At 46.6% G+C, this 25,719-nt stretch overlaps 1 protein-coding gene across 1 annotated transcript in view; it reads left to right on the top strand.

Annotated features, from left to right (window-relative positions):
- Nucleotides 1-13,738, top strand: part of SFRP1 (secreted frizzled related protein 1) — a 43,816-nt gene extending 30,078 nt beyond the window's left edge. Inside the window, exon 3 of the mRNA XM_047717169.1 lies at nt 10,132-13,738. Within this exon, the coding sequence (XP_047573125.1) occupies nt 10,132-10,454 (323 nt within the window). The 3' untranslated portion in view covers nt 10,455-13,738. The remainder of the gene's footprint in view (nt 1-10,131) is intronic.
- Nucleotides 13,739-25,719: the final 11,981 nt, after the last annotated feature.

The raw sequence follows: 25,719 nt of genomic DNA, 5'->3' as shown, positions 1-25,719 counted from the left end.
AGTTTGGAGGCTGTAGAGCTTCTTGGGCCCTCAGGATGTTTAAATGCCATCCCAGAAAGAGTCCTCTGAGTACATCACTGTGAATAACCAAGGTGACAAATCAGAAAGCCCGCCCTAGGCTTCTCCTCAAATCCTTTGAACTGGTGGTTCTCAAGTGTGGTCCTCAGCAGCATCAACATCACTGATCACTGGGGAACTTCTTTGTCTTCAGATTTTTTTTTATTTATTTACTTATAGCACGTGATTTGGGGGAGGGGCAGAGGGAGAGACAGAGAGAATCTCCAGCAGATTCCCCTCTGAGTGTGGGGCTCAACCTGGGCCCCATCTCAAGACCCTGAGTTCATGACCTGAGCCGACATCAAGAGTCGGCCACTTAATAGACTGAGCCACCCAGGCGCCCCTCACTTGGGAACATTTTGTGTTCCCAGATGGGCATACAAATTCTGGGGTCCTGTGCTACTCCTGAATCAGCCACCGGGTCAGCAATCTGCCTTTTAACCAAGTCATCCCAGTGGTTTTGATGACACGTCATTCGAGGACCTCTCTCTTAAATATCTCTCAGAGACAGGGAGACATGGCTTTTCAGATCCGTGTCCCACCTTTTTTCCCTCCAAGAGACCATTCCACACCTCGCCTTGCCATGTGGGTGACCACCGGGGGGTAGAAAGGAGAGGAATGGAGGAAACCCAATGACCCCTCAGCAGGAAACACTGTTTGCCTTGGCAGGTTTGTAGGGGCTTGGAGCCAAGATTCAATCAATCCTAATGACTGACTGCATTTAAGCAATTCTCCTATTCTCTTCCACCTCCTGCTTGCGGGTGGAGCATGGAGCTGGGGCTTACTGGGAAGGAGAAGGGCCAAAGCTCCTCTTTGTCCCACTCTGAGCCCCTTGGCCTTGCTGCCAGGGCTGCCAGTGCACACGTCTTCCCAAATAAAACCACACCAGGCGGCTCATTGCTCTCAAAGTGGGGTTTTCATTTTGCGCCATTAGCTTAAGTCAGTGGGGATTTAACGTGATCCATGAAATCAAGCAATTAGGCAGCGGGATTCCGGATGGCTGACAAGGCTGCTGCTGGGCTGTGTGTGTGAGTTTATGTGAGGGTGTTGGGGGGGGGCGGGGTAGCCTCCTCTCTCCTGCCTGACCCCTCCACCCCCAACCTTCCCAAGACGTCTGGGGTTCAAAAAACAGAGGAGAATCTCAATGAGATAGTTTGCACCAAATAAGTCAACTAAGGAGCATTTTCTACATCTGCTGGTTTTCTTTCTTTCTTTCTTTCTTTCTTTCTTTCTTTCTTTTTTTTTTTTTTTTTTTGCAAATGAGAGAGGAAGAAAGCTGCTTTCAATTGATTTTTGTTCTTTGCTTTTTTGTAACGTATGTCCTGTCGTCAGTAAATGCACGTAAGTATTCAGTGTGTGGTTTGTGGTCTGGGGGTCCAGTCTGAGTTGCTGTGACTAAACGCAAGCTCCTTTCTTTGCTTAATGAATGAATGATGCCAAACACTGGCTCCTGCTGGGAACAGAGAGGTCTGTTAAGTTCCCATGGCAGGACCTCTGTCAGTAGGACCCCTCTGGGCCCCGATGCCTCAAAGCCAGCTTGCCCTGGTGTGCCCAGACCCTCCACAGCAGGGCGGAAGGATGCTGGGGTTTCTTCCCGTCAAATCCTGACCCAGTGCTGTGACCAAATCTCTTTTGTGCTGTTGGATTTGGGTGTGGTATTGCTGCCTCAGAGTCGCCCACCCAAGGGATTTGTGAAAATGGGGCCAGGAAGTAGAAGCCAGATCGTCTCTGTCACAAGCACTTAGCTAGGTCTTGCTATCTTGAATGGGCTTTTTCGTCTGGAGGAGGGTGTCGGCCAAGTCCGCGGAGCTGATGCATGGATGCCCATCTGTGGGCCTTCCTGCTCCATGGGGCTGAGAACAGGTCACCTTGTGAAGAGTTCTCCAGTCTTATCCTCCTGTTCTTCTAGTCATCTGTTCGGGATCTTCAGCCCTCTCTGCAGAAGAAAGTAACTGAGGACAAAAGGCAAGTCACTGGGAGTCAGGGTGTGGTCTGTGTCTCCAGGAGGACTTGTCATTGTCCAGTTGTCCCCTGAATCTGCCAGGGCCCCATCCATCCCCTTTCTTTCTTGCTCCATGCTTGGGGGAGCTCTGGAACAGAGCAGAGAGCTCTGGGTGGAGAGGCAGGGAGCAGAATTCTTACTTAAGAAGTCCCTTAAGAAATCCCTTAAGAAGCCCTAACACCAAGCATCACTCGATGAAGAGCAGAGGACCTGGGAATGTAATTTTTGTGCTTTTAAGATCTCGCATTTTGTCACTTACTTGTAGTTTATATACATTTAAGTTTTTTACTAGGCTGTAAAATTTCTTAAAACTTGAGGTTTTTGAGTCAAAACAAATGCAGTTTAAAAAGTCATGGTGTTAAAATGTTTCTAACAAAAAACTGCAGTCCTCTCTGTGATGCCTTCCCACCACTAATTGTCACAACCCACAGGTAATATTTTCTAACTAATTATTTCTTTTCATATTTAGCAAAATGGAGTCAATAAATCACATTAAATTTTTTTAAGATTTTATTTATTTATTTATTTGAGGGAGAGCAAGGGAGAGAGAGAAAGCATGGGCCAGGGGGAGAGGCAGAGGGAGAGGGAGAAGCAGGGAGCCTGACTCCGCGCTCGATCCCAGGATCCTGAGATCATGACCTGAGCTGAAGGCAGATGCTTAATGGACTGAGCCACCCAGACATCCCTCCTGAGGTAGTTTCCTATGAAAAAATATATGGAAGACAACTTTTTTCTAATAATTGAACTGCTGAAAATGTCCTTATTCTATACCCAGACACTGATTAATAGCTTGGCTCAGGGTAGAATTTGGGATTTTTTTTTTAATTTTTAAAATTAATTTTTAAAAATTTTTTTAAATTTATTTTTTTTAAAATATAAAATGATTTATTTATTTGACAGACAGAGATCACAAGTAGGCAGTGAGGCAGGCAGAGAGAGAGAGGAGGGGAAGCAGGCTCCCTGCTGAGCAGAGAGCCCGATGTGGAGCTCGATCCCAGGATCCTGGGATCATGACCTGAGCCAAAGGCAGAGGCTTTGACCCACTGATCCACCCAGGTGCCCCTAGAATTTGGGAATTTTGAAGGTGTTGATCCATTATCCTCTAGCTTCAGGTGTTGCTATTGATAAATCCAATGCTATTCTGTTTGCCAGGTCCTCTGTACTAGATACGTTATCCTTTTTCTCTAGAGGACTTTAAAATTCTCTTTATGTTTATGTTTCTAAATATCATGACTGGTTGAGTTGGGGTACTGTTAAATGTGAGAACTCATGCTTATTTCTGGAAATTTTCTTGTATGATTTCTTTGGTATTTCTCCCATCCACTTTCTTGGTTCTCTCTTGTTCAGATGGGGAGGCTCCTGGCTGACTCCGTGTGGCTCTTTTTCCCATCTCTTTGTTATTTGATTCAGCTTCCCAGGAAACTGTTTTCAGCCTCATGTTATAAAAGCATTCATCTGGCATTCTTACATTTTAAGTATCCAAATACACTTTTTTGTTTTCTGAACATTTCTTCTACTAGCTTTCTGTTCTTGTTTTATGAATACGGTAACGTCTTCTCTAATATTATCTTCATAGAAAGTTCTCTTGGGTTCCCCACATGGTCTCCGTTATCTCTGAATTCTCTTTTTGCCTGCCTGTTTTGTATATTTTGGTCTCTGTGGTTCACACTTTAGGGCTTTGTTTAAATGCTTGCTGACCCTTGGCTGACCATTCAGGTCAAAGAGTGAAGGACTAAATTGGAAGCTCTGTGTATAACTTGTGAGGACCTCGTTTTAGAGCTTTGCTGGTGGGGGAGCTGTAGGTCTTTTCTTTAGGGATACTAGTTTCTTTAGCTAGGAACCCCTCACACCTCTCTGGGGGATATAAATGCAGTGTTCTAAGGCCTGAGGGACTCACTATTTAGTGTGCAGACTGTCACTTAATCCTATGGAAGGAGTCCAGCCATCGCCACCTTGCATTCCTTTGCATCTGGTGGGCCTAAGCACAGAGTCTTTCTGGTTCGAAACTTCTTTAAAGAATAAACCTTCACTGGTGCTGGAATCGGTGAGGGACTCTTACCAGATTTATGGCCCAAGGCTAGTGGATCTGAGTGTCTTTCTACAGATGTTTAGCCAATTCTCATATCCAGTACAACCTCTGTAATGGAGTTCAGAAGTACCCAGTGGCCCCAGTTCATGACCATTTCTGGGTCTGGGCTGCAGTGTGGGCTGTTTTGTTTCTTTCAAGCGTCCCTATCCATAAGCCACTAGGTTTCAGCTTTTCTTCTCCCTGTCAAGCCAGCGTTCACCATCCATTTGCTTTCTATTATCCTGCAGGCTGTTATGTTCTTGTTTTCTTGCATGTGTTTATAACTTTGTTTTTTTACTATGATTTTAAACTGACTGCAGAATGGAGTGCAAAGGATTGTGTGCGCCTGATCTAATGTGTTTGGCTAGAAGTAGCCAGTGGTAACTCTTCACAGACATTCCAGAAGCTTGATGGTTGCCAGTGCGGCCTACCTTTTCTTTTCACTTCCCCGTGGTTTTAAGCTCCCTGGAATTCACCCTCAGCCTTCCCACAGACCATCAGTGACCCCCAGGTCATAAGTAGAATGATCTCGTCTCACACTCCGGCTTCAACTCTGCAGCATTTGGGACGGAAGAGCATTTCCCTATTTGAAAGGTCCTCCCCGTGTGCTTTCTGAGACGCTTGGGTGCCTGGTTTTCCATCTGTGCCTCCAAGGAGTTTCTCAACAACCCTTCCTCTCTTCCCAGTGATGGTGCTGCCTGATGGCCCTCATTCTCTCTTTTCTCTGTACTTGACTCTTCACTGTGATCAGCCGAGTCACAAATCCAATCACTAACTTAGTTTTCCCACCTTTCACATCTGATCCTCCTTGCCCTCCGGCTGAGCAATTCCACATTATTGGTTGCACAAATGGCTGGCTCTTGGCCAAGGGTTGCCATACATCCAAGCGCCCTGTCTAGGTAATTGGACGCATGGTGGCACCATTGATAGAAGAGGGTCAGGAGGAAGAGATGGTTTTGAAGGGTCTGAATTGGGTGTAATGAGTTTCCTGTTCTCATTTTAGCCTCAGAACTATGGCCAAGCCCCATGGGAGGCTACCAAAGAACTGAGCAAAAAATGTGGTTTCAGGTGACTGAAAGTAGAATGAAATTTTAAGGGTCTACCTGAAGATAAGGGATTATTTATTTTAAGATCGACGAGAAAGACCCAGACAGCCCCTCATCGCAACCTTAACTTGGGCTTTCAAAGTTTCTAGGTCTCTTAATTCTTGTTGGCAGTGACCAGCAAGGTGAGAGGTGGGAATAATATTCTACGCTCAGATGTTAGGTTGTAGCTAGAAAACAAAACAAAACAAAACAACCTGAAGTGTTTTGTTTGTTTGTTTTGTTTCAGTTCAGGGTCTAGGTGTTACAGGGAGTCGAGATCAAGGGCCTGGGGTACTTGTAGCATTTCCCCCCAGGGTGAGAAGGGCATGTGAAAAAGAAGACTGAGCACAGGGTGGGGGGTAGTGCCAGAGATGCGATCTGCCGGCTCCCCAGTGTTACTCGGCATGGGCCCCCTGGACGGTAGTGCCTCCCAGACCGGCAGATAGGCTGCACTCCACACTTTACAGATGCAAGACAGACTCCGGGAACTCAAAACCAGATTTTGTGGTCACACAGGTAGAACCCAGGACCCAGGACTTTGTCGCCTGCCTCAGCTGTTGCCTCAGCTGCTGCCTGGCCTCCTGGGGCTTCTCCTGCCCCCACACTGCCATTTGCATTGCAAACCATGAACACAGTCTATGGGCAAATCTCTGGGGTCCAGGCCCTGTCTGAGTGGTGGAGGCTGGGTGGGGGAAGAGGAAGTGGTGATCAGTTCCAGGCTGCCCCTGGGCCAGCACCCACCCCTGTCCCAGAAGCCCCTGGATGTGGTACGGTGGGGGGCTGTGCACATATCCACAAGGCACAGAGAAATCAACCTTGGACGGCTAATCGCCTATCCAAACATTGTTGGTAATCTGCATCCCTAAAATAAACCCTTAAAAGATGGAAAGATGTTAGTAATTTTTGGCCATATGTGCCTCCTCCTTTCTTACTCTCTCCACCTCAAAAAAGAAACTGAGCCAAATGGCAAGAAATAAAGAGCCTAATGCATAACACATTTCCATCATTTGATTTCCCCTCTCCCCTTGCTGTCCCCCCACCTATGTAAACTAAATTCCTTTACACGGTCATGGCAAAGGAACATTAATTTTTGATTTGAGTTGTGATTAAAAGCAACACAATCAAAAGAGTGAAATAGTTTCCACTGAAGCAATATCATTTTAAACCCAGTCATGGTGTGGTATGAAAGAGTGTGGTCTTTGGGGTTAAGTGGGGGTTTTAATTCTGATTTTATCTCTTACATACTGTGGCTTCGGGTTGTCATTACTTAACCTGAGTCCTTCTCCTTGATTGTAATAAATAATAATGGTGCCTTCTTAACGTGATTGCCGTGAGCATTAAATCTAGAGCCTCGCACAGAGCCACCTATCCTGTGCTCATCTGTAGAGTCTGGCCCTTGGAAACCGATGGCTTACTCTGCAAAAAAGAGGGTGCCCTCTATGGGGTGTCTGGGTGGCGCAGTTGGTTAAGCATCCAACTCCTGGTTTCGGCTCTGCTCCCTATCTCAGGATCCTGAGATCGAGCCCAATGCTGGGCTCGTGCTCAGTGTAGAGTCTGCTTAGGACTCTCGCTCCCTCTGCCTCCCGCCCCCCATACTCTCTCTCTTTCTCTCAAATTAATAAATAAATATTAAAAATAAAAGAGGGTGCCCACATTGTCAACTGGGGCATGCACTCATTTCAGCTGATGATGTAATTGATTGCTTCTATAGCAACGTGGGGTTCCCAGTCTTAGACTTTGGGAAGTAGCTTGAGATTCACCTAACACTGTGAGGTCACTTTATTTAGAGGATCTTGTGAAAGGAGTACAATTGTTCTTAACTGCTTACCTTCCTGTAGCACTCCTCCCTGCCTTTCTCCGGTATGTGGTTTCTCCCAGTCCTGCGTTCTCTGTTTTGCAGAGGGGAGGCAAGAGAGGGAGACTTGACTTTGCCTAGGCCTGGGCAGTGAGTCTCCTCATGCTGGTCCCATATTCAACCCCAACGAGAACTTTTCTCATTCAGTGAACCACAGACCAGAACAGTTGAAGTCTTTCCCTAAGTGAACCACCAGGCTCAACGTTTGCAAGCCCAGAAGGGAAGCTAAACCAGGTGTCGGCTTGTGGGGTCACGTCTGGGGTGAAGTCCTGGACGGGTGGTTTCTGTTTCTTTCTGTTTTCCACACTCCTGCCTGCTGTCCCCACCACTCTGTCCAGAGCGGGGGTGGGAATCAAGCATAATCAGAAGTACGGGGCACTGGCTGGTTTGGGTGGGAGAAGAAAAAAGAACTCTCTGGGAGGCTGTGCTCAACTCACTCCCATGTGTGCTGGGAAGCCTGGACCAGCCTCAAAGGTCAAGGTTAATCCTCCGCGAGAGCCTTCTGCTGCTTCGTGCCCAGTTCCTGAACTTTCTGCTGCCCTTGGGAGGGAGGCATTTCTTAAGGGATCCCAGGCCTAGGGTATTATATGAGATTAAGTAGACTGCAGAATCTGGAACTCTTTTTGTAAGAAAAAGAAGGCAGTGGGAGCGTTTAATTTACTGACTTTGACACATTCATTAAAGGTTTGTTCCCAGGATGTTCCCCCCTCCTTCCTATCCTCGGGTTAGCCAAGGGTGTGTTTTCTCGTCAACTAAATACTAAATAATAAAGCCTTTGCAAATACAGTTTTTCCTTTGCCAGAGCAGTCTCTTTCAAGCAGGAGAATCTCTTCTACCGTTTTGTAAACGAAGCCCTTTTGAAATGTGGGTGAAACCAGGAAGTGAGTCTGAGCTCCTCCCCCTTACTTGCTTGGTTATCATAGCCGGTCTTCTAACTGTGAGGTTCATTATAAAAAATTTTGCAGCTGTAGAGTCATCATGGACTGCACAGTGATTCAAAGTGCACATTTAAGACATGGGTTTAGGCTGAGGATTAGTGACTTTGGCCAAGTAAACTTAATCCCCCCCCATGCCAACGCTTTTCTCATCTATTAAATGGGAAAAATAATTATACCTTCCTCATGAAGTTGTTAGGTTTAATTGGGGAAATTCATGGAAAATACTTAGCACACTTCCGGGCATGCCATATGCTCTCCTAATTGTTAGCTAGTGCTATTCTGTTCAGATTCAAGCCTTTCCTCGTGGAGTGTGGGTGGGAAGTTTGAGTTATTAAAAAAGAGGCTTGCTAATTTTGAATTTACAAGAATTCAGAGGATGCACAAATTCTCTGGTAACTAGCATCTGGAGAATGGTTTTCCTCTCATTTGGAACTATCTGGCCTGGCCAGCTTGAGAGGGGACTTGATTTTCGTAGCGATGCTGAATTGTTAGTGCATATACATCTTCTAGAATGCCTCCACGCAAATTCAATTATCTTTACCCACAGGCCTTGTATTGTAGCCATCACTACATTTCCTGTCTATACATTCAAATTAAAATAATGTTAACCCACAGTCTGTAGAGCGAAGGAAAAGGGAAGGCCAGCTTGGTGGACAGGCCCTTCCTCTCCCTGCAGAGAGCTGAGCCCATGTCCTGCGTCAGACTCTGGGAAGTCCTCGCTTGGATTTCTCTGTCAACACTTCACCAGGAATTGCTCGAATCTGTCAAAAGCTCAAAGCAGAGTTTGATTCTGTGTGGGTCTACCCAGTGGAAAGAACATTTGTGGCTCCTGTTAGTGGTGACTTTGTGGTTGACGGAACATTAGTGATACCTGCTGTCAGTGATACCCTAGAGGTGCCATGGTGGGGACTAGAATTTCTCCAGAGCAGAAGTTGGACACTGATTTTTTTTTTTTTTTTTTTTTTTTTTTTTTTTTTTGACAGAGAGAGAGAGAACACAAGTAGGCAGAGAGGCGGGGTCGGGGCGGGAGGGAAGCAGACTCTGCCAAGCAGAGAGCCCCATGAGTGGCTCCATCCCAGGACCCTGAGATCATGACCTGAGCTGAAGGCAGAGGCTTAATCCACTGAGCCACCCAGGCGCCCCTTGGACACTGATTCTTGATGCCCTCAAGCATAACTGTTTGACACACTGTTTAAATCTCCCACGGGGCTTCTGGGTGGCTCAGTGGTTTAAGCCTCTGCCTTCAGCTTGGGTCATGATCCCAGGGTCCTGGGATTGAGCCCTACATCGGGCTCTCTGCTCAGCAGGTAGCCTGCTTCTTCCTTTTTCTCTGCCTGCCTCTCTGCCTACTTGTGATCTCTGCCAAATAAAATATTAAAAATAAAATAAAATAAATCTCCCCATCACTGCATGTGTACACGTAGATTTTGTCGGTCTGGTTTACAGCACCCAACTTTCAAGGAATTTTAGGTCCTTTGGATGTTAGAAATCTAAACCAATGGCTTTCTCTTTAAAAACAAAACAAAACAAAACAAAAAAACTCAGGGTGACTTTTTTCTTGGAATCCTGAGGTCCACAGTGTTAGAGTTATGGATTATATTCAAGTGTATGAGCCTCTTCTTCTCTGAAAGCATTGTATGATATTTTGCGTCACTGAATTTAAAAAAAAAATATGATTTGGTACATTTTTTAAAAAAGATTTTATTTATTGATTTGAGAGAGAGAGAGAGAGAGAGAACAGGGAGAATCCCGATGTGGGGCTTGATCCCAGGACCCTGAGATGGTGACCTGGGTGGAAGGCAGATGCTTAACAGACTGAGTTACCCAGGTCCCCCTATGATTTGGTTCTGAAAATGTGTTCTGGAATGTCATGGAGTCCCAGGGCAACTCCCGAGTTACCATTAGACACCACGGAACTAGGGGACAGAATCAGAGCACAGAGATGAACTGAGACCTTGGTGTTCATCTGTAAAACTGCCTCTTTCTTTGACTTGCCAGTTGCCTTTCATTTTGGCCTCCTCTTGCGTCCAAAGTTTGGGTCATTGTTTTAGATGGAAAGCTGTGTTCTAAAATCCTTTTTCTCCCTCCTTCTCTCCTCTTCCCCTCTTTGCCTACACCACCTCTAGCCCTGAGGATGAAAATCAAAGAAGTGAAAAAAGAGAACGGTGACAAAAAGATTGTCCCCAAGAAGAAGAAGCCCCTCAAGTTGGGACCCATCAAGAAGAAGGAACTGAAGAAGCTGGTCCTGTACCTGAAGAACGGGGCCGACTGCCCGTGCCACCAACTGGACAACCTCAGCCACCATTTCCTCATCATGGGCCGGAAAGTGAGGAGCCAGTACTTGCTGACGGCCATCCACAAGTGGGACAAAAAAAATAAGGAATTCAAAAACTTCATGAAGAAAATGAAAAACCACGAATGTCCTACTTTTCAGTCGGTCTTTAAGTGATTCTCCCTGGGTGGGTTGGGGAGGGAGCCGTGGGTTGGGGGGGAGGGGTGGGGCTGAGCAGACAGCCCTGGAAGCCAGAGGTTCACGCTCAGTGCTCCTTCGGTTGGTAGAGGACATTGTAATCCAGTCGGCTGTGCTCCGGCAGCATCCCTATGCCTCCCCTTCCATAGCCATGCTCCAGACCCAGCACAGCCAGTATTTAAAACCGCATGCCCAGGTAAGGAAAATCATTTAGGTTAGGAAGTCTTTTAGGATCTACAGCGCGGAACGGCACATCACTGAGTAAAAGCAGGTGCAAACCATTTCAACCCGAGACGGCCACTAAAAAAGAAAATTCTGCTGGTAAACAAACAAAAAACAAAAAGAAAAATGAGATTGGGGAAAAAGTGAGAGGCAGCAGCAAAAACTCAGCTCTGCAACTTTCTTTGGTTCCAAGTTGCTTATGGATCTCGCAGCTGATCTAGGCCTTTGGAACTAGAACATTCCGACTATTGGTCAGATGTGTTGCTTTCAGTTCCAGAGTAACTTCTCTTTCTGTCTGCCTTTGAGAGAAACACACAGCCACACCCACAACTGGAGATCGATTCCCGAAAGTCAGCGCAGGGGCAGAAAGCACAAGGACAGTACATAATAGTGAAAACCCAGGGAGGTCACGGCTGCTCTGCCTTTCCATGTGATTGTCTTTTGAAATGAATCCGCTAGTCTCTGATGGCATGTACGTGGCGGGTTAGCATTGGCCCCCGTGTGTGACCTGACCTCTGCACGTGTGGAGGGCCGCACGTGCCTGCCTTTGTGTGGGGAGAAGGAAACACCGTGGGGGACCAAACCCGCGGCATGAGAGAGATGATGATTTTCAGACAGAGAAGGCAATGGTTAGTGGTTTTCAAAAAACATAGTTAAAGAAAAAAAAACAAAGAAAAAAACATTAGGAACAGCTCCACAAATTGCTAGTCAGTGTGAACTGTAACCGGGTGAAGAGCTGCGTGTTCTCATGTCATCTCTCTGCTCATTTCACTTTTTGGGGGGGCAGCAACAACAACAAAAACCCTATTTACTTTTCAGCATTTAAAAAAGAAAAAGTCTACATTGACATTTGAAAGGGGTACTGGGCTGAGGGTCTTTTGGTGCATTTGAGGATCCTTTCCAGAAGGACAGCTCTCTCACTGGGCATTTGGGGTGGGGGGTGGATTTGCCTGATAGTGGAACCATGTGGCCCTCTTCTCTGAGGCGTTCTGCCCCGGCCCCAACCCAGAGCCAGTCAAAACACACAGTGCTTCCTGTGCTTTCCTTTCCTGCGACCAAGTGGATTCCTTCCAACCTGATTGCCTGTAGATCAAAGAAATTCAGTACAACGCACCTGCCTGTCCTCTGTACTTAAAAACAAACAAACAAAAATATTTTTTTTTAATTTCTGCAGAGGAAGAGTTAAACCCAAAGTGTCCCCATCCAAGGAGAGAGTTTCAAAGGCAACACATCTCTGCAGGTTTTCCTGAGTGCCCTAAGATACTTCTTAAAACCCTTGCGTTTCATAGGCGATGTATAGAAACTCATTCACATAAGCAGCTTTACTCCTCTTGTTTGGTGACTAAGAAATCATTCTAAGCAATTAATGTTCACTTGCCCCTCAAGCCCGATTCTTCATTCTCTGTAACACCCAGAGGTGGTGAGTTAGTAGTTGTCCCTCTGGGCCAGTGTTTATACCCAATCCGGAAGCTACAGTGATGCTGGAAAGTGACACCCATGAGGCTCCTGGACTGACACAGAAACAGTGGAAGATTCTGTTAACTTCTGAAAACTCCAGTCTGCAAATCAGCATGCCACCTTCGTTACCTACCAGAGGGTTATCCTGATATAATTAACCTCTCACAAATAGTGATCCTATTATTTTAACACTTTGTTGTTGTTGTTGGTTTTTTTTTTTTTTTTTTTTTTTTGGTTCTCTCTGACCTTTAATCATAAAGTGTTGGGGATCTTAAATGATTTGTCTGAAATTTTGGATGATTTTTTTTAAAAAATGTGTATATATGTATTAGTTAATTAGAAATATTCTACTTTCCTATTGTTAACTGAAATTCTGAACAATTTCATGAATGCATGGATCTGGGCCTTCGTTTGGGTTGCTTGGGTTGATGAACTCAAGAGTTCAGTGCTCATATGTATCTGCTCATTTTGCCAGAGAGTATGTATGCAACAGGCCCCTGTCCAAAGCAGGGCTGTAGGAAGGGGTTTCCGCAGAAAGACTGAGGAAAAATGGGCAGCCGTGCTGCACAGCTCTCTGAGTGGGAATTCTCAGGTAGGAAGTGCCGTTTGCAGCCCAAGTTCACAGTGGACTGGCACTGTGAATTGCAGCTCTTGGTTTTACCCTCACCAGACAGTCCCAGGGCTTGTGAGTTTCAGTGCGGATTTGAGAGGCATGCGATCCCTCTAACACATCAGCAGTTTGAGGGCACAAAGGGAGGCTCTGCGACCAAAGCTGCATTTTTATCACAACCTTTGTTTTTCTCAACCAAGGGTATGACAAAACCAATGTGTAGACCATTGGCTTGGTCATCGGTTTCCAAAAGAGGAGGTCGGTATGTGATCTGGTAATTGTTGCAAGTTCAAAGGTCATATGTGTAAAGGTTAAAAATCGTTCCGGGTAAAATCCTGTGAAGTCATTGGCAGCATTCAGCTCACTCTTTGAAGCTTGCTGATTCTTTGATGAGACGAGAATCCCAAGAACACTTCACTTTTAGACGATCCCGTGTAACCCGTGGCTCTTGCTGCCAGGGTATTGGCAACGGGGCCCCCGAAGGCAGAATCCTGGGTCGGAGCTCGAGTTTTCATTTGGATCTGTAAATTACAGACATCTCAGAGCCCAAAGCTAGAATGTGTGTTTCTCATCAGCCTCCCAAGTAACTAGTTGCTCTGTTGGAACTCCGCAGATGTGGGCTCGGGCCATCTGTTCCTGAAGCACACCTTGGGTGACCCCCAGGGACTAGCTTCCCGGCCATTCTGATCTGTCACCAGCAGATACATAGGGCGTGGGTGAAATTCCTGTTTCCTCTAGTCCCCTCCCGTAGCACTCCTCTTTTAGAGTCTAAATCTTTTACAAAAGCTTTGAATACTGTGAAAATGTTTTACATTCCATTTCATTTGTGTTGTTGTTTTAACTGCATTTTACCAGATGTTTTGATGTTATCACTTATGTTAATAGTAATTCCCGTATGTGTTCATTTTACTTTCATGCTTTTCCTGCCATGTATCAATATTCACTTGACTAAAATCACTCAATTAATCAATGATAATGTGAGTTGTGTCTTCCCCCTCACCCCTCAACGATCGACCACTCCCCCTCCACATCCCCTGCTTGAGTTTCTTCAGTGAGGTTTTCTGGTCTTAGTTTTACCGCTTTGCAGTGATAACTGGGTATGGGTGGGCTGGAAGAGCACCTGGGAGGCATTGCCGACTCCCCTCATCTCCATCCCACGTTGACCATCTGCTCCCATGGATAACTTCCAGAGGCGTTTCTCCAGGCTGTGTGTGTTTCAGACCAGAAAGGTTACATACTTGTTCTACAAAGAATGTATTTTTCAACCCTGCCTTTTCCGTGTTTTGGGTTTCAGATGCTTTCTCCTCTTTAGCCAATTCTGTGTTAATTTGAAAAAACTCTGGGACCTGGAGTCTTAGACCTGTATGAGATCTTAGAGGAGACCATGTCCAGCTGTTTCATTTATAGATGAGAAGATGAGATGGGGGATGGCTGGGGTTTCACAGGGAGCTTGGGGTTCCCAGGTCAATGATGTCGCTGGAACAGGAACCCAGGGCTCCTAGGGACTAGATGTGTGGGAGCAACATCTGAGCGACTGCAGATCTTCTCTTTGGACCCCATGGGAGGAACTTGCTGAGCCCAAGCCATTTCATATTAGGTGATACACCTCTTGCCCAAGGAGATCCTCAATGTGACTTTTAATTCTGTAAACACTTCCAGTGACGACTTCATTTGATGTCATTTTCTGATTAACAAGGCACCTCCAAACCTAAGACAATTGGCAGTTATCCCCAGAAGTGAGTAAATACTTCCGGGTCACCGAAAACCCCACAGAAGCACGGAGACACCATTACTCAGGCATGGTGTGAGGACTTGGGAAAATTCCACTAAAGCTGTGCCCTAGTATCTAGATTTTCCCATGCTAATGCACGTGACTGGTGAACTAGTGATATGCTAGCCAATCAAGGCAAATATCGACATTATTTTCCTTTTTATTCCCCCACGGTTAATGAAAAGAAAACTATCTTTTAGGTTGGATGTGGATGTCTTTGTCATCCCACTGAAGCCCTATCACAGCGATCCATAATTTCCCATTGCTGTTTTGAACATTTTTTTTTAACAAATCAGCAAAAAGATAATGAAGTATGTACAAAGGCATCTTGGCTTCTGCTGCTGGAGTCATCCTGGAGTTTGGGGTCCCCAGGGTTTACGACTGCTTGTGCCTTGTGCCTTAGAGACTCTGGTAGCACCGGGATCAGCAGCCTGGCCCTCAAGCTTTATAGCTTCCACACTTCTTCAGGGAATTATACAGGTGCTCTCCAACTTGGGGGCAGAAAGAGATGAAGTGTCACAACGTTATCCATGTTAGGTGGGTCTTCTTTTTTTTTTTTTTTTAAGATTTTATTTGACAGAGATCACAAGTAGGCAGAGAGGCAGACAGAGAGAGAGGGGGAAGCAGGCTCCCCACCGATCAGAGAGCAGGTGGGTCTTACTTCTAAGGCCATCTCCCCACACTGGGTCCAGAAGTGTCAGCAATTCCCTTTTGCTCCTGAAGACGAGAAATTTGTACCCATCACCCAGTAGTAATCAAAGGAAAAGGAATCACTCTTAAATTTTATCATGGATTCCCAGAACTATTTAAGAAATGCGAGGCTGGGTTCATTTCCCCAGGAATCCAGCCCATTCCAAACCCCAGATATCTATCCAGGCCTTTCAGAGAGAAAAGAATTAGAAAGAAGTTTCCAACATCTTTGGATGTGTAAGGGAAAGTTAAGGTAACACACTTTCAGTGACAGATAAACCTCAAAATTTCATTGAAAAAAAAATTTTTTTTTAAGCATAGATCATCAAGGGAGAGCCTGCTAACAAGCAGTTCCTGACTTCCACACCTGTAAACTCAGATTCAAAGGGTTTGCCATGGGGCCCTAGGATTTGAACTTTGAACTAGTGCTCTAGGTTTCTCAGATGCCAACAGTCTGTTGGATCTTACTTTGCAAAACATTTTTGTAGGACATAAGTGGCCTAGGAATAGCAGGCAGGCTATTAGTTTTGTATCCCCCTTATCCCTACCCACAAACTTCACATTACTGCCCCCCTTTCTAAAGTTCTCAGTTATTCTTACTAGGTATGAGTTAATACAAGAGGTTGTGCAGAGATGCAAGGGCAGGAATGAGCCCTCTCTCTTAGCTAGGGACAGCTGGCTTCCCAAGTAGTTCTCAGACCTTGATATGCCCACCAGCCAGCGGAGACTGAAAATGCAGATTCCGATGGGGGAAAGGGGGTGACGGCAGAGTCCTGCACGCTTCCGATGGGCTCCTGGTTGCGCGGAGAGGCCCACTACTGGTCTGCTGAGCGCACTTTGAGGATGAGACTGGAAGGGGCAAGTGAGAAGGGCTGCGGGGTTCAACAGTGTCTTCGCTCTCTGCTCTCATAATGCCATGTCTGGGATCCCTATGTAGAGCTCATCTCCTCAGGACTCAGTATTAACTTTGGCTGGAGAAGAAAATGTGTGTGTGTATGTGTGTGAGTGTGTGTGCGTGTGTGTGTGCGTGTGTGTGTGTGTGTGTGTGTGTGTGTGTGTGCGTGCATGGGTTGGAAAGAAAATCATATTGTGGGAGAGCCCCAGTTAGAAACCCAAAGCTGGGGGCCAACCCTCTCAACCCTCTACTCATTCAATTTCACTTTTGTCCTGGGCCTTGATGGTTGGTTCTTCTTCTGCAGAGTCCTCTCATTCTGGAGACTCACAGATCCCTTCCTTTTTTTCTTCCTCAGCAAACCATGAGCACTACCATCCTCTGCCTTCTACCGAGTTGCCTCAGTTCCCAAGCCTAGACCACCAGGGGCCGTTGAGGTTGACCTACTGGTGGAATTCACCTCGACTGCTGAAGTCCTATCCGAATCTGACAACAGAATTGGGACTTTTCATGTTCCATTTGTTCACATCTGGGCCGTTTCAAGCTCAGGTTATGGGAAAGGCCAAGAAAAGGGGAAAACTTAAGTATTTAGAGGGGGAATCCCACCTCTTTGAAAAATTGAGGACAGTCTGCCGAGCCCGGCTGATTTACTGAGGAACAGGCGTTAGGAATTTCTGTCAGTGAGGGCCTTTTTTGTAGGTTTGGAGAAGAGGGGTACCAGAACAAGCTCCAAATAGGAGCAGAGAGCTCCTGTGTCTTTATACATCTGCGGACTATTTAGATAAGAAGGAGCTGCATTTAATCATGGAGAGAACTGTTTGCTTAAATAAAGGGAGGGAAAGTGGCATGTGTGTGTTTAAGGAGAGAAAGAGGAGGTGGGAGGAAGGAGAAAGGATCCAGCAATTTTCCATAGCTGAAACCCCACCACGTGGTTTTAATTAGGATGACCTTCCCATCACCTGAGCGCCAGAGTTGGCGGACTGGGGAGCGGGGGTGAAGGCTTTGGAATTCTCATGGTCCTGTCCTTGGGATTTCAGTTAAGCTACACCATGGGCAGCGTGAACTCCAAGGCGAAACTCTCACTCAGAAAAATGGGTTGATGGTGCTGTGAATCTTGATGAAGAAAAGGATACCGGCTGGTGGGTCCCATGTGGTTTGGATCCCAGCAAAATTTCAGTGCTGCTGGGGAGAGAGATCGACTCCTTCCCCGGAGTGCCTGGGTCCTGGGCCCCAGAACCATGTGCACAGGAAGCGTTCTCATTGGCTAGCCAGGTGGGATTTCCCCTGCCAGGCCTTCTAGGAGATTCCTTAGATGTCAGGGCTGAAAGATAAATAAAGTAATCAAAACCCACAACTGCCTCTTAGATTTCTTCTCAAAAAAGAGGTTCATGAAGAAGAAGAGACCCTGTCCAAGTGCTTTGTACCTAATCTCGTGTCTGCTGTTTGTTTGGATACCCCCCACCCCCAAGGGTCTGCTGCTGCTGTTTGTCCTGGGAACGAGTGGGGGATAGGGGTGGGATAAGACCTCAGTTTCCAGTTCTCCAGGCTCTCCAGTTCTCTGGAGAGTTTATGCAGATCTGAGCAATTTTGCCTCTTAGACTAGAAGAGTGAGCCTATAATCTGAAGGAATAAAGGTGACACATGCCAAAACCCAAGTCCTTATTTCACAACATGGCCCATGGACCAGCCAGGGTAGGTTCCACAGAATTAACTGGATTCCTCTGGTGTCAGCACACCTCCCAAGGCTGGCAGCTGAGGCCACTGGGAATCTAAATTTGGCTGCTAGTGTTGGCAGGTGACTCAGTGACTTCTAGCTACAATACGCCCCCTCCAGCATGGTAAATCAAGTCCTGGCTTGGACCAGGCCAGGGGTGGCCCCAAGGGCCTCACAGGGTAGGAGAGGGAGGAGGGAGCTTGTAGCTGGCTAGAGGAAAAAATAAGCACCAGCCATACGCTGCAATTAATGTCAGCCTGAAGCCTTCCTAGCTAGGCCCCCAGTTGCCAATCTGCCACCACGTGTAAACTCTTCCATACTCTCCTTATTCTCTCAGGCTGTTTGGATGCCTCCTCTTTGCAGTGCCAGGACCAACGGCTATTTATGATACAGAGGCTAGAGAGGGGGGTTAAGGCATCACGATGGAGACCAAGCAGGGAGAGGGTAGACGTGCTCCACGGCCCAGAACCTTGAAGTTATTTCCACTCAATGGAAGGAAAGAACGCACCTTTGAAACCTTAGACACTGGATTGATGGTGACATGAATCTCCATGAAAAAAAGGACAGCTGGTGTGACCAAGTCGGTTTAGATCCTAGCAAGATATTTCCATCCAAGACCCTCCTTACTATGACCCCTACCCTCTAGTCCTGGGCTGGAGGGTACAGCTCTCCAGTAGGGGACCATTCTTTTCTCCAGGTCTGAACATTTTCCAGCAGTCCTCAGACTGGACATACAGCAGGTCCAGAGAAAATCCTGTCCTCTTTTCTGACTCACAATTTCCTCCCTGCCTGGTGGATGGAAATGTGTTTGTTCAAGAGAAGTGGTTTCAACTGCAGGGAAAGAGATCCAGCTTTAAATCAAGTCAAATGAAATTCATGTGTTCTAAGAGGCGTGTGCATGCACGCACTCTCTCTCTCTCTCTCTCTCTCTCTCCACATGTGCCAGGGAAGGTCACAGCTCCGCCCCAGGAGGACTCCTTTTTCCAAAGCACAAACTGCTCCGGGTCTAAATTTGTTGCTATCGTTTTTATAATCACTGTTATGTGTTCTGATGATTGTGAGTGGCATTGGGAATGTTTGTTCTCATGTAATTGCTTGTTTCCTACTGAAATTTCCATGTCAGACCCTTTCATTGTTCTCATTATTGCTCGCCTCACATTCTGCCTGCTGGGGAAGACCCATCACAATGCCTTTGGTATTGTTGGTATGGATTATGGAGCCCGGGTGCAGGACCCCCCCCACTCCCGCCCCCCAACCCCAGGCAGGCTGTCAGGCGGCTGTCACGAGCCAGCCACAGGAATTCAGGGCTGGGAGCTCCAGCCCTGTCCTGACCAGCTGGGGTTCCCAGTTGCTGGGCCAAACATCACGGCAAGGGGGACTTAACAAAGGCTGGCCTGCCTCCTAATTTGGGATTAGGCTAAATTCAGAGTGCATTTTGCACCCCAAATATTTCAGAGGGAATGTGATCCTTGTGTTTCTGATTCATGTGCATTAACTCATTTAAATGTTGATTTGCAAAGGGCCAGTGATGTCTAAATAAACCTCTAGGGCTTCTATTCCAAGCCAGCCTTTTTTTTTTTTTTTTTTCCTATGACTTTTTGTGAATAGGGTAGGTGGGAGGAAGGAATCAAAGATTTTTGTCTTTGAACCAGGAAGCTGCATTCCACTGGGAATGAAACTTGGTCAGGAGTCCAGGAACACAGACCTTTGGAATCAACTGGGCTCTCCCTTGGACAAGTCATGTGCTTCTAGTCTCAGTCAGAACCTCCTGGACTTCCTCAAGGGCCAGTCACTGTCCAGGCAGTACAAAGCTCTTGAACTTGACTTGTGCTGAAAATGAGCCAGAGTGCAATTAAAAGACCATTATCTGTTTACACAAATAAATGCATGTCTCGAGCACATGTGGAATTCTGGAATAAACACCCGTGCTCGCCTCTTCTCTTCACCTGAAATTCTAGCAACCATCTCCCATGAACACTAATTTACTCTTTCAGCAGATCCAACCCTTACAGGAACTTGGGGTATGTTTTCTTACAGGATGCACATGAAACCTGTTTGGAATGGGGCAAAGGATGATGACATTAAAAATTCAGCTGTGAGGGACTTTTCTGGTCACCCATCCTCTCTAGGGAGCTCTGGGTTTTTGTCTATTTCTCATTTCTTTCATGCGGAACTTAAAAAGAATTTTTCCTCGACCTTGTGTGTGAAGAGCGCATCTCTTTCCAGGTTGTGGATGTGTATGGATGGGTGTCTCTGTGTGTGTGTGGCTGCGGGTGTATATCAGGGTCTGAGTGTGCAGATGATGGTTTGGGGATATGCATCCTTGAGTTTGTGTTGGTGTCTGTGGGTGGCCTGACTTCGGGATCAGGTCGCTGGGATTTCCCCTCCTCCTAGACCCCTTGTCTGTGACACTCACCATACTCGATGGACTATGGAATGTTCAGCTGTGTGGTGCCAAGTCTGTCTCATACTGATCGCTCCTGTTCTAGGGATGTCTTTCAATCACTAAACCTGTCCATAGGCACCATGACGTCTAATACTAGAGACATACATGTTATATATTACAACACACTGTACTAGTATTATACAAGTGTAATTCTAGTCTGCTGTCCCTCACCACTGCCATTGCTCTCAGCATGGTGCCTTGCACATGGCCTTGCACTCAAGTAACTTGGACTGGTTGGTTAAGAAAGAAGAGGGATGGATGGGTGGAAACAACTGGATATCAGAGCCTTGTAGATTGTGGCCTACATGGGGCCTTCTGGGAAAACAGAATGTTCCTCTACAGGGTGATAAGGTTGGCAGAGTTCCAACAGCTTTGCCCTCCCTGCCTGCGAGGCCCTTTCTTGTCCCCTATTGGCACTATTGGATTGAAAGTGTCTTCAATAAACTGGCTTATTTTTTTCCATGAGGAGAGGAAAATGATGAATTCATGCCAGGAGATTTGAATGTGTTAAGGTTGGTCTGGGTTCACAGATGGTGTCCATCAGTGGCTGACATAATCAATGAAATTAGGGAAAAGCTGGCTTTCCTGTATTTCTCTGGCAGAGTACCCAACAGCTAACACTAGATCTGAATTAGGGTTCATGAAGCCTGGAAGCAGGACCCTGAATCCTGAGCATCTTCTCATAGGATGCTTTCAACTCCTTATCTTTCTGGGCAGTAAAATGCCTACAGTTGGCTCACTTCCTTTGGGACCATTTATTGACTTATTAGGATGATTCCCTTCTGCTGAAAATAGTGAAGACCTGAGCTGGCCAGAAAACCTGAGACATTTTCCTGGATCTTTTCTGTATAGTGACTTCTTCAAGATTCGTTGTTGTAGGACCCAACTAGCAGCAATAAAAAACAAAAACAAAAACAAAAAAAACCCTCAAAACCAAAACCCTAAATTTAGCCTGGGTCTTCAAAGACAGAATTTCTGATAGCCTCACATACAAACTCTGACACAGAAAGAAATAGAATGTAAGGTCGGCTCCTAACCTGGTCCATGCCTTCTCCCTTGGGACTGGTCTGAGCTTTTGGGGCATACACCTGGCATTCTACTGGACAGGGTTTTATCTTGTTCTTTCTCTTAATGGTAGCTTGAGAAGAGCCATCACATTGAAGTTGGCTTAAAATATTGCTCTTTACAGGCAAGAAAAGAAAAAAAAGATTAAATTGGACGACTTCAAAATTAAAAACTTCTGTGCATCAAAGGAGAGGATCAGCTGTGAAAGGCCACCCGTAGAATGGAAGAATTTGCAAATCATATATGTGATAACATAATATCCAGAATACATAGAGAATCCCCACAAGTCAAAAACAAAACAGAACATCCTGATTAACAAATGGGCAAGGGACGTGAATAGACATTTCTCCAAAGAAGATGTACAAATGGCTAATAAGCTCAGGGACAGAGGCTCCACGTCACTCATCATGAGGGAAAGGCAAATCCAAATCACGACAACCTAACATCTCACACCCATTAGGATGACTTGTATCAAAAAACCAGAAAAGAACAAGTGTCGGCCAGGATGTGGGGAAATTGCAACCCTTGTGCAGTGTTGGTGGGAACGTCAAAGTAGTATGGCCACTGTGGGCAATAATATGGCAGGTGCTCAGAAATTGAAAATAGATTTACCAGTATGATCTGAAAATTCCCCTTCTGGGTATATACTCAAAAGAACTGAAGTCAGGGTCTTGAAGAGGTCTTTGTACACTCATGGTCATAGCAACATGGTTCACAATAGCCAAAAGGTAGATGAGAGGGTAAGCAAAATGGAATATTATTCGGTCTTGAAAAGGAAAGGGATTCCAACCCATGCTACAACAGGAGTGAACCTGGAGGACATTATGTGATGTGAAATAAGCCAGTCACTCAAAGACAAATACTGTACAATTCCACTTATATGGGTGCTGGGAGCAATCTGATTTATAGGGACAGAAAGTAGAATGGTGGATGCCAGGGGCTGAGTGGGCAAGGGGAATGGGGAGTTGTTTAATAGGGAGTTGTTCAAGCTTGCAAATGAAAGAAGTTCTGGAGACTTGTTGCACAACAATGTGACCATACTTAATGTATTGAACTGTACACTTAAAAATGAGAAGTATGGTAAACTTTTGTTATGTGTGGGGGCGCCTGGGTGGCTCAGTGGGTTAAGCCTCTGCCTTTGGCTCAGGTCACGATCCCAGGGTCCTGGGATCGAGCCCCGCATCCGGCTCTCTGCTCAGCGAGGAGCCTGCTTCCTCCCCTCTCTCTCTCTGCTTGCCTCTCTGCCTACTTGTGATCTCTCTCTGTCAAATAAATAAACAAAATCTTAAAAATAATAAAAATAATAAAAATAAAAAACTTTGTTATGTGTATTTATCACAAAAATAATTTAAAAAATACTGTCCCTTCTCTCTTGGGCGTTTTGGGACAAAAGAAGCTCTTCAAAGTCCAGGGATGTATGAGTTGGAAGTTTTGCGTGCAGCAGACCCTTATTTCTGAATTACTTACGCAGTTTAGTGGCCTCTTAATGGAAAAAGACTTCACGGAGTGTTTTTTCCAGCTCCTTCTGCTCACCACACTGGGGATTACAAGAGGAAAACAGCTACACCCAAATCGAAAGTGATCAGAACTCTCACAGTGGCAAGATTTTCCAACCTTGGCAGGCGAGCTCCTCATCCGTCCGTCCCTCGACTCTCACTCTCTCTCTCTCTCTCTCTCTCTCTCTCTCTCTCGCAGGCTCACATGCGTGCACATGCACACATACACATACACGTGAGCTTTTCCAGGCAGCTCAGCGGACATCCTCCGTGAGATGACACCGTTTCCTGGGCTCAGTGCTGTGCTGGGCTGAGCCCTGTACTCACAGTCCAGGGCCTCCCAGGACTGGGGCTGCCTCGGAGAGAGAGGCAGGGACTTCTTTGGGCTTCACTGAGAGACTCACAGCCTCCCCTGGATGGCCCTGGTCCTTCCTGGCATCATCAGAGGGAGTGTGGGTCCAGGGTTCCACCTTGGAGGGGAAGTGTATTCAAGAAACTTTTGTATCCATCAGTAAGGCTCTCCAAAACTCTCGCTACTCCCATTACTCCTTATTTGCCATCTCTTCTCCCTAGCTTTTTCAGATTCCTTTTTTCCTTTTTTTTTCCTCTCTTTTTTCCCTGCTCACTTTTTTCTGTCATTTCTCTTTTTCGTGTTTTTTTCTTCCTTTGTTTTAAGAACGATCTTTCTTCCTATCTTTCCCTCTAGCTCCTTCCAGCCCCACACCCGCATCTTCCTATCTGTTTTCTTAGCTCCCTCCTCCTTCCTCTCTTCCTTGGGTCTCTTTCATAGCTGGATACAATCCTTGGCACAGGGAATCTTGTTTTGAGGTTTGACATGGCAGGGGCTAGCTCAGGGAACCCTCTGAGGGGAGCTGTCCCTGCCATAGAAGTTCAGGTCAAGCCAGCCAGGAGGCTGTCCCCACTCGTCACATTTCTCAGTCGCCTAGCTCAGACTGCCAGTGACTTGGGGGTAGACATGCCTGATTTATGGTAGGTACATCATGGAGGAGTTTCAGGCATGGAAGCCTCTCGAAGGGGCTGGGGGGATGTGGGTATGGTTCCTGCAGGTATGAACTGTGGCACAGGGAGCCGCCGGCCCGCTGCCCTCCGTCCTGGTGCATCCTGGGATGCAGGAGCAAAAACAGCCCACGATTGTTTCCCAGCTGGGAGGCACATTCCTTCCACAGCTCCTCACCCTGTAATCAAGCCTTGTGCCCGCCATGCACATGGGGGTCTAAACAAAAGTGGTTTCCCTTCACACAACGCTAACCTATCTTCCATCTGTCAAATCTGCTTCCCCATCTTGGGACAACTGGCATTGGGCTCTGACACCCTGCCGGGCAGTAAGAGGCCTGAGAGAGATGAAAAGGAGCGCCTGCTTGCCTGAGACAGGAGACAGCTGGTGTCCTCATTTTCTGAAGAGCTTAGAGAGGCACAGAGCCCTTCAAAAGGGTCCACTTAGCAACCAGCCATTTTCCTCAGGGCTGTTGGGATTTCTCTGGCTGGAGTCCATCAGGGCCTGGAACTTCCTGGCACTTGAGGTAGGAAGACCAGACAAACAGCTATTTATCTCTGCCCAGCCGGCTCCATCCGGACTGAGGGCGAGGGTTCTGCTGTTTTCAGTCGTAGATGAAAGCCCGACTTCAGGAGGTAACCACTGTGCCCGCTGTTATGAAGTTTGCAAAGATAAAGGAGACATGAGTCCTGCCCCGAGGTACCTTACAGTCTCACAGGGAAGGTGAGACACGGACGTACATCACCACAGTGGTGGCAAGACGGGAGTTGTGCTTCGGAGAAGTATTGCTCAGCCCCCTTACGGGCAATGCTATCCAGGAGGATGGGGAAAAATGGCGCAGGCGGCGCTGAAGCTGACCTCACAGAATAGTTAGGGCTGGATTTGCCATGTCAGAGAGAGGGTATGCCAGGTGCAAGGAGTGGCACGAACTTTGAGAGAGAGATTTAGGGCATGGAGCTGATGTTGGAGGGCCCAGAAGGTTGATGCTTGGAGATTACCCAATCAGAAGTTGCCTCAAGGAGGCCGGAGACGAAAGATCTCTCAGCCCGGGTCTGTCAAAATGCTGTGAGTTCTACTGATCGGCCAGGTGGAGCTGTAATGGCTGCCGTCTAACTGAGCCCAGTTAGAGCCCCTCACGGCATGATCCTGATACACAATGAAATTGTTGCAGAAATTGCAATTTAATTGAATAGTTCTGTGTCTATCGAACCCAATGCAAATTTTAAGCTTGTATTTTTGCATGCTCTGTTTGTATTCAGTTTTTCTCCTGGTCATTTGTTTTTATTGTATTTTATAAAACAGAGTTCCAGGGCAGACAGGAAAGAAAAAAACAAGGAACGTGAGCAGCAATCACCTTAGCTTCTCCCTGCCATTCTTCCTGAGGAAGGTTCCAGTTTCCCTTGGCAACATGTGCTCCAGCCTCACACCGTTGGCTGAGGCCTGGTGCCTCCCTCTTGCTGGACCATGAGAGCACTGTGGTGTTGGGAGTCCCACACAGTGGGGCAGGGACAGGAGTCTAAGGTCTGTGAAAGCAGGGGGTGGGTATTTTGGGCCCCACCCCCATGGGGACACACTCACAGGTAGTGAGGAGGACCTGAACCCGATTCCCACCACAGCAACACCACAGAACAACAGCCTGCCCTTTGTCTCTAACCTCTAGAGTCCCATCGCCTAAAATAATGATATGGCTCTATTTTCCAACTATTGCCTTTGCTACCTGCTCAGTTAGATCCCTAACCTGAGAACTCACATGGATGCCGCAGCTTTCTGGCCCCTTGCAGGACCAGTCTCATTTCATGTACCAGAGAGTCCAGACTCGCCTAAAAAAGTTTAAGTTTTTATTTGGGTTAAACTCTTCCGTCTCT

Source organism: Lutra lutra, chromosome 2 (assembly GCF_902655055.1).
Source record: "Lutra lutra chromosome 2, mLutLut1.2, whole genome shotgun sequence".
NCBI lineage: Eukaryota > Metazoa > Chordata > Mammalia > Carnivora > Mustelidae > Lutra > Lutra lutra.
The sequence above is the reverse complement of the archived record's forward strand: the minus strand, read 5'-3'. Positions and strand labels throughout refer to the sequence as shown.